This window comes from Hippoglossus stenolepis, chromosome 19 (genome assembly GCF_022539355.2).
Source record: "Hippoglossus stenolepis isolate QCI-W04-F060 chromosome 19, HSTE1.2, whole genome shotgun sequence".
In the NCBI taxonomy this organism is placed as follows: Eukaryota; Metazoa; Chordata; class Actinopteri; order Pleuronectiformes; family Pleuronectidae; genus Hippoglossus; species Hippoglossus stenolepis.
Window position 1 is genome coordinate 12,351,789 of NC_061501.1, and position 8,398 is coordinate 12,360,186.

The 8,398-nt window shown below is 43.3% G+C and overlaps 2 protein-coding genes across 2 annotated transcripts; both read right to left on the bottom strand.

Moving 5' to 3' along the window:
* Positions 1 to 90: 90 nt before the first annotated feature.
* Positions 91 to 5,153, bottom strand: pdx1 (pancreatic and duodenal homeobox 1). Its single transcript, XM_035142900.2, has 2 exons — positions 3,000 to 5,153; positions 91 to 1,216 (listed from the first exon to the last, which is right to left on the bottom strand). Exons 1-2 carry the CDS (start codon positions 3,379 to 3,381, stop codon positions 831 to 833), a joined length of 768 nt encoding a protein of 255 aa, XP_034998791.1. The 5' UTR covers positions 3,382 to 5,153; the 3' UTR covers positions 91 to 830.
* Positions 5,154 to 5,261: 108 nt separating this feature from the next.
* On the bottom strand, positions 5,262 to 7,905 carry si:ch211-140b10.6 (protein POLR1D-like). The gene is made up of 3 exons (XM_035142901.2): positions 7,749 to 7,905; positions 7,147 to 7,221; positions 5,262 to 6,116 (listed from the first exon to the last, which is right to left on the bottom strand). The coding sequence occupies exons 1-3, from the start codon at positions 7,772 to 7,774 to the stop codon at positions 5,774 to 5,776; spliced, it is 444 nt and encodes a 147-aa protein (XP_034998792.1). The 5' UTR covers positions 7,775 to 7,905; the 3' UTR covers positions 5,262 to 5,773.
* Between the last annotated feature and the right edge of the window lie 493 nt (positions 7,906 to 8,398).

Sequence of the window (8,398 nt, forward strand, 5' to 3'; positions counted from 1 at the left end):
CATGATGGTGACAATACAGGCCTCTCACGTCTCTGAGGTGAGAAACAGGTTCTGTATCCATGTTGCTGCCTCTAAACAGAAATGAGGGGGTGTGCTGACATATGCATTAAGATATAAGATAAAGCAATGTCATCCATGGGGCTTACAGTGGTCCTTGAAGAAGATCCCATAGAGTTGGGACATTAGTGAACATGTTCTTTCACTCGGTCCAATGTTAGCTGCCTTGTGAACGACACAGGCTTAATAGTAATCTTCTCAAATTGTGCTTTTTTGAACTACTGGAGTTTATATTGAATCTCACTTGTGCAAGTTTATCAGACATATACACATGTCGTGATATTCGTTTTATTCTAAATTTACGTGTGACAGCCTATTCATACTGTGAAATGAATCTTTTAAACAATAAAATATGTGGATCATCGATTATAGTTTTAGAATTTACACTATAGGCTTATATACACATGCGATCATTGCAAATATTTAGCCTCTTCCTTGACAGTCATATTATGTGTATTTACATTCATTAGCATGATGGTGACTATACAGGCCTCTCACATCTCTGAGGTGAGAAACAAGTTTGTGCAACTGAATCCATGTTGCTGCCTCTAAACAGAAGGGGGGGGGGGGGTATGCATGGAGAAGTTGATTAAAGCAATGTCCCTTCAGTCCAGATGGGAAACATCCAAATGTGACATCCAGTGAGTGGCTGCAGTGGCGCCTGGGGGAGATCAACAAGATCAGCAGAAGGGGAACATGAGTTTTACCAGTCCTCTCAAATTGTCCCTGCAGTATCTCTGGGTCGTACTTCACATAGTAAGTGCCCTCGTGGTCTACGCGGTCTCTCGGGACCCAGCAGCGGAGAGAGAGTGAGCGCGCAGCGGGGACACGGGTGGCGAGGCGGCGTGAGGTCCGTTTGTGGAGGAGACGCCTCCCGCGGCCTCCCCCTGGTCTCCGGAGGTGATGGAGGAGTCCTGGTCCGGGTCCGCGCCCCGGACCTTCCTGCGGTCCTCCTCCTTCTTCCACTTCATGCGCCGGTTCTGGAACCAGATCTTGATGTGACGCTCGGTGAGGCTGAGCGTCAGCGCCAGCTCCACGCGCCGCGGCCTGGAGATGTAGCGGTTGAACAGGAACTCCTTCTCCAGCTCCAGCAACTGTGCGCGCGTGTAGGCAGTCCTGGTGCGCTTGTTGTCCTCAGACTCAGCCATCACGTACGCACCTATAGTGACAGACACAGTCTTTACAAATTAGACTGTAAAGGCATGTAAAGGTTTATTATCACTTTTGATTGGATTATAATTTCAATTTGTTTGTGATAATTTAACCTGTTGCATTTTGTATTGTAATGACCTACATGCCTTACTGGATGTGCATGCGCGCCAGCAGGCTCCTGCAGAAACCACAGTGTATATTTGCCTTATGATAGCCACTAGAATAAACACTTATTCACTTGTAATGTTATAAGGAAATTTGATTTGGTCTAAATATACGTCCTCAGTCCGAGCTGGAACTTGGAAGCAGCAGGTGTTATGGGGACACTGTTATGTGGTTTTAGGGAAAATTTGTTTTTATATTACAAAGTTCACTTTTATTAAAATTTGGGGGGGCAAAGCTTGTTGAGATAATTTGTTTGTGCTGCTATGTTTATATTATAGCTGTAACTGTGGACAAAGTGCATTTCATGTCTTCTGGTCACTTGACTTATTTATTTGCCAATTTAACCAAAGTCTCATCTTGAACTCATACCTAAATAGAAATGAATCTACTCAGCTTATCCAAGATAAGTGTTGTGCATTATTTCCCCCGATTACCTTTAGAAATGTTTCACCTAAAATCAGTGATCACTCAGATATTTAATTTATTTCACATATTTAGTCAGCGCAGTGTTAATTATATGGGTATAAAATCCCCAAATGTCTTTTGTGTTGATTTAAACTGAAAGAAAATTGAGTCCAAACAGGCCCCATTTTAATTATTGTGATTAATATATATTTTCACACTAACAATATAATTATAACTTTTTTTATGAATATAGAAATTTTATTATCATAATTGCTTGCCGTTTATTGATAAAAAATATCGGAATTAATCAGGTATAAACAATAAACACATTATGTCCACAATATGCTCGAATAGTCACGGATTCTTTTATCAAAAAATCTGTGCGTAAAAGCAGGAAACTGTGTCAGAGGAAAGGTGTGATTGGCTTTGAAGACAAAATGTCCTGTGTATAAATTTACTAACACATTATAAATGTTTGTTAGATTTTCTGAGAATGTTCTCTCATAAGAAAAACCTCCAGGAAACTTTTAGCCGGGAAACAAAACAAGCACGTACTTTTTCCCTTATCGCAAAACCAAAATACTTTGCACTTGTTGCAAACCTTCATAAAGCCATTCAAATTACGGGATCCCTTTATAATGTTAAACGATTCATTTACTTCATTTGAGCTGCAAAGTTTAAAATCACTGTTAATATCAAATCTCCACATGTCTTTTAAAGTCATTAATCAAACATGGATGTGGCAGATTTGGGCGTTTTAACATCTTATTATAGTCTTATAGTTTCCATCTATTGTGTGTCTGTGATATAGAGATTGGTGAAAATGTTGTGTAAAGACGAACCCCACATTGTTTGTGATAAGACCTGATAAATAAATATAAAAAAAGCAGCACTGGCTTTCCGGGCCTTTTACAAATTGACTGACAAGGTAAACTGAACCACCCAGGATCATATTGTTGGGAGCATGATATCATTATTCAGGCGTCACAGAGACTCAGTGTCAACTCAGTTGTGAGTGCTATGACTACAGAGTAATGTTGGAAACAAAAAACTCAACATGGATTTTGAATTGAAAAGACTTGTACATGAGCAATTGCACTATAAGAGAGGCCTGCTCTGAGAAATCCCCTGTTGAGGTTCAGTTGGTTTAAATGATGGATTCTTTTATAGTTATTTTAATACATATTAATTAGTGATATGTTTCGGCTTGAGGGGTTTACCTGCCCACTGTCCCTTCCAGGTGTGTGAGTGGGATTTTGTAGTTTTCATCCAGGGGAAAGGGAGGTGATATCTGCTCTGCTCCACCGCGTCTCCATAGCCTGCGGCGGGCTGGAGGGTCTGCTGCTGGAGCCCCTGCGGGTGGTGGAGCTGTGGCACACCCTGGTCCTCTCGCAGGCCGGGCAGGTTGTAGGAGGGGGCGATGTCAGAGAGCCCGGCCTGCTCCAGGGCTCCCATGGCCGGCTGCGTGTAGATGGAGTGGACCTGCCTGCTCATGTAGAGGCAGGGCGGCGGGCTGTGGCTGTAGTCCTCGCCCTGCTGTCTCTGGTAGGCGCAGGAGTCTTTAAAAACCTGCGAGGGGTAGTAGTGATCTTCCCGATTCATGGCTGCCGAGGACCCGGGGCTCTGGGGCCGTTTGCGCGCACATGTACCGGAGCTGCTGCGCCCTGCCTCGGCTTGCGTGGACCTTCCTCTGCTCTCACCTGCCTCTGGCGCAACTGCGTGGCCCCTCACGGCTCCACACAGGTGTGTCACTGTGCCACCATGTGACTCTGCAGCGCACAGGCCATTGGTTTCACTGTTTGCTCACCACGACAGACCTGGCTCTAGACTCTCAGTTTCCAGGATATTGTGCAGCTTCTTTTTTTTTCCCCCTTCTTCAGTGAATTGAACAGAACGCATGTGAGCGCGTAAATCAATGTCCCTCTGTAAATACCACAACCTGCACCCACGTGTTTGCCCCCCTCAAGCTGTGGGACCCTACATCCATGCGTAAAGAACCTGGTCAGAGGTGTCACTTTTTAGTCTTAGAGCGCACGACCGTTTCTCATGTAGGGTTTGCCCTCAAACACATGCACCCATCGACAATTTATATGGATGTATCTCCTGTCTGCACACTGCAGCAGATAAATCGATGCGGATGGGCGCAAACATTGGTTGACCTGCGAGATAAGAGACCTGCATGGAGAGACAGCTGTCTTGGAAACTGTGGTGAAAACGCTCAAACATCACCTCACTCCCTCCTCCTCCTCCTCCTCCTCTTTGTCTACACCTTCGTGACTTTTAAAATGTTCCCATGACACTTCTGCAAATGCATCATTTAACACCATTTAGCGAGTGTCCCCTGCACGATGGGCCCTTGACAAGCGGTCGCTTTACTCCCCCTGCACTCTCACCATGTTTGCCGGCCATTAGCAGGTGTGTGTCCGTGTGTGTGTGGGTGTGTGCTCGCCCCATTTAACAGCAGCTCTCGTGGTAAAACCAATTAGGTTGGAGAGAGCAACAGAACTCAATTAACAAGCGAGTGCATGGAGCGTGTCTCTCCAGCTCACCTGCTCCTTTATGCAACATCCTGGGCCTCTGCTATAAGATCAGTGTAATTTAGCCATTTCTCGTGTAAGCTGCAGCACGATGAGGCTTTTAACTTGATAGGGTTTTATCTACACACTATTTGCACTGAGTTCTTCAAAACCAAGTGCAGCATTTTCCACTGTATCTTAATGGGGCACTCAGAGACGCAATAAAGTTCAAGTAAACCAATTCTATATAAATCACCCCCCCCTGCACTATGGCTTAATGGTGTTTATATTTGATCATTGTTGCAAAGAGGAAGGAAACAGTTAACCCAAGCTATTCCCCCACTACAGTGGAGAAGGACAACGTGATTTATGAAGCATGAGGGGTGTTAAAACGCATTTTAGTCGCCTTTACAGACAGAATGTTTCTGCATAATGGCTTTAGGCGAGGAGTAACGCAGCTTCACTTTGATATAATAGACATGTGGGTAATATGTGAGCATAAAGACGTTTATAAAATGCCGAGGATGAGGAACAATAAAAAGAAGATAGCCTAACCTTGACCACATGGATAGGACAGATATAAACAGCATCACATTTTCAACACTTGAGCAAATCCATCTGTTTTCAAAAGGCCCCATGACCCCATTCAAATACGTGGAAATAGTGAATATTATGTACAAGTTTAGTGAGAGGATTATTAGTGTCATAGTCATTTTTGCTATTATTTCTTTTACAGCCTATTTAAATTACAATTAACCTACTCATGTTGGATCCGAGGACGTAGGCACCAGCAGGAGTGTCAGGGAAAAAAATAAAAATTCTCCTTTGACAAACAAAAGCATTTCTGATAGCCGGTGTCTCCATGTCAAAAAGTTAGACACCTGATAAAACGTGCTTACCCAGTGGCGACAGTTGCGCGGCTTGTGTAAACATTAAGGCAAGTGAATGATGACAGGAGAATGGTAATCACATTATAATTGAAATCAATCCTCCTTTACTGTAAGTGAAAAAGAATTACAACAAACCATGAGTCATTTGAGAGGGGAGGACATGGACAAACAAATCAAATGCTCCTATGTCCTGAGCTGTAACGGCCCTTTCATAGTTTATTTACTTAAACTTCTGTGGAAAAGTTGGGGGGAAAAGAAAATCTTAACTACTGGATGCGTGAGCGATGTCAAGGAATCAACTAAACCTAAAGTATGTTGGTAAACTCAAATGTTAAACAATTAATTAACAAATGTAGAAGACGATTGTCCATCTTGTCTCTCTGTGGGGAAAAAACAAAGTTAGGTCTTGAATTAGTAAAAAGTAAAATTCAGTGTCTATTCTGCCTCCTTTTAAACAGCCTGGTGAAAAGGACTCGGCAGGTGTGCGTTCTGATCTGAGAACAGTTTCAGGAATGTCCACCTCTGTCCTCCCTGGACAGGAAGTGGTCTCTGGTAAAGCAGTGTTCCTCCTCTATAAGCAGAGGTGCTTCACTCACGAAGTCTGTGTTTTTTCTGTCCGTCGTCCCTGTGTTTCCTGTCTCTTTTGTCTCTGTGTCTGTGACTCCTGTCTTTGTCTCTGTCCTCTGTTTTGTCTTTATTTCTTCTGCTGTCCCTGTGATGCTTTTTATGTTCTGTGTGGCCTCCATTGCTCTTTCGATCTCTGGGAGGTGACCTGCTGCGGTCAAGGCTTCTGTCCTGACTCTTGCTCCTCGTGTGCGATCTTGTGGCAGAGTGACTGGCCCTGGGCTCACTGGAGCGCCGCTGCAGGCCGGTGGAGCGCAGGGTGTTGAGGAGGAAGCGTTTGTTGGTGCTCCGCAGGGGACACTTCAACCTGACAGAGGAGGGAACAAAGTTTTTAACCCTGATGTGACAGTGGGACATGTGTTTGTGTTATCTTGATGACAAGGGATGTGACCATTAGCATCTAGAAGGCATCAAACTATTATCATTAATAAGTCATTGAGGACGCTATTGATTTCCTCCCTAAAAAAAGATGTTGAGAATTCTTTCTTAAATAAAGCTCAATATCAAGACTTGTATCAAATTTGGTTTGATTATTCAAAATAAAATAAGTAAACGATGCATTTGATATGGATTAATAGCATACTTGTTAAAAATCAGAATCATTACAAGGATGTTTTGGAAATGGCCAGGAATCACACAAATTTAAATAGTGAAAAACTGACTATAATGTTTATTTGCGCTCATGTAGAACCATTTAGTAGGATTAGAAATATTTTATAATGAGAGCTAACATCAGGTTATATGGTACAGTAAAACAATGGTGACATGGAATTGAATTGTAATTATTTAGATACATTATATAGTATTTAATAAAATGACTGAATTTATTTAAGTAAGAAACAACTCATTCAACTCATTCAACCAGTATATGTACTTGGAGTAAGTACATATACTGGTTTTATCTAAAAAAGACTTCAATGGAGAGGAGCTATCCAGTCGACTTGGATTTGCCATTGGGGATGTGAATTGAGAAATGATTAATTAAAATGATGATTTCAATTCTCTAAAGTGAAAATATTACAGTGAAGTCTGGATCATGTAGCGTTTTGAGTTGTTGTTTTGCTCTTTCTCCCTGTTTGTCATTCACACTTTTTGTGACTGTGGTAGATTTTCCCATTTACGTATTATAAACACATTGCTGTGGACCTGAAGGATAGTAGCTGCTCTTGTTTTCATCCCAGGGATCCACACGCACCACAAACAAGCTGCACACTCAGAAAACAACATTAGCCCCCCCCCAGTGCAGTACAGCTAAGCCGATAAGTAGCAGCTCCGTGTCCAGAAAATGACAGATGCACGCGGGCTGAAACAGATGGGATGTCACAAACGGTGCTCACCATCCTGCGGGGCCCATGGTCTCTGCTCTCACCCGAGCCCGGTCCGTCTCCCTCAGGAGCTCCTCGATCGCACGCCTGGGTGGATAAACAGAGACAAGGCTCAGGGGGGGGCGGTGGAGGGAGAAGTGGAGGACAAACATGGCACGAAGCCTCAGAGGAGAATAATCTAATTAAGCGAGAGAAAACAAAGTGACGCGGTCCGCGGAGGAGAAAGTGAATCATTAGTGAGTGGATGGAGGGGGACAGACAGCGGCGGTGTCCCGGTTTGACCCGAGCGGCTGAATCAGCAGAGTCCCGGCGGAGGAGACGCACTGGTTTTAGCCGACCTTTCCCCCCCCCACCCAGCCCCGGCAGCTAACACTATCAGTTGTATTAGCAGGATCCACTTACAGCCGCTACACACACATACACACTGTCTCCACCTTTCAACACGACATAAACAACAGCTGTCGCCCCAAAATACCCCCTCCTCCTCCTCCTCCTCCTCCTCCTGATGGACGGGTGTCAGGGTTTTGGATAAAACAAACAAACAGTGGGGAAACGTGAGCAAACCGCGGATAAACACGTTGACTGGCGACACGCAGACAGACGATAACACTCACTGCTCCAGCTCGTTGTCTTCTGCCATCGCGATGCCAACAAGTTACACGTTGCAACAAAGTTAATTCATCAGAAAATCGATGACTGCGACTCAATTAACTCAACATCTGCTGTGTTTACTTCTCTGGGGGTCCTTCCACCGAGGACCCCGTGTTCCGGGTTGCCCTTGGTATTGCCTGATTGCTTCACAAACTTGACACGAGTACCATGCAAAATAGATTTGAAAAATAGGCTTAAGTGACATAAAAAAACCCCCACTATTAATACAGATGAGAGACTGTGTTCTAAAATTAAACACTGTACATCAAGTTATTTTAGCTGCATTTGCCAAAATAATATTCACTACATGCACTATTATCAATGTTAATGCTGCAGTTGTTGGATGTATTTTATAGATATATGTTATCTGTATGTTTACCAATAACAAAGAGAAATAAGATGTAGTATTGTAGGATGAAAGTTAGAAATTTGTAAGTGAGAAATTCATGGGCATTATACTAATAACCTCCAACTGAGCTACAACGCATTACCAAATTATTTATTTACTATCCAAACACCTAAAGCCATGAGTCACAACTTAAAAACGTGTGTGCACAACAGACAATGTGTTTTACTGACATAATCTATCATTGTCTTTCTTTCTTTATTTCCA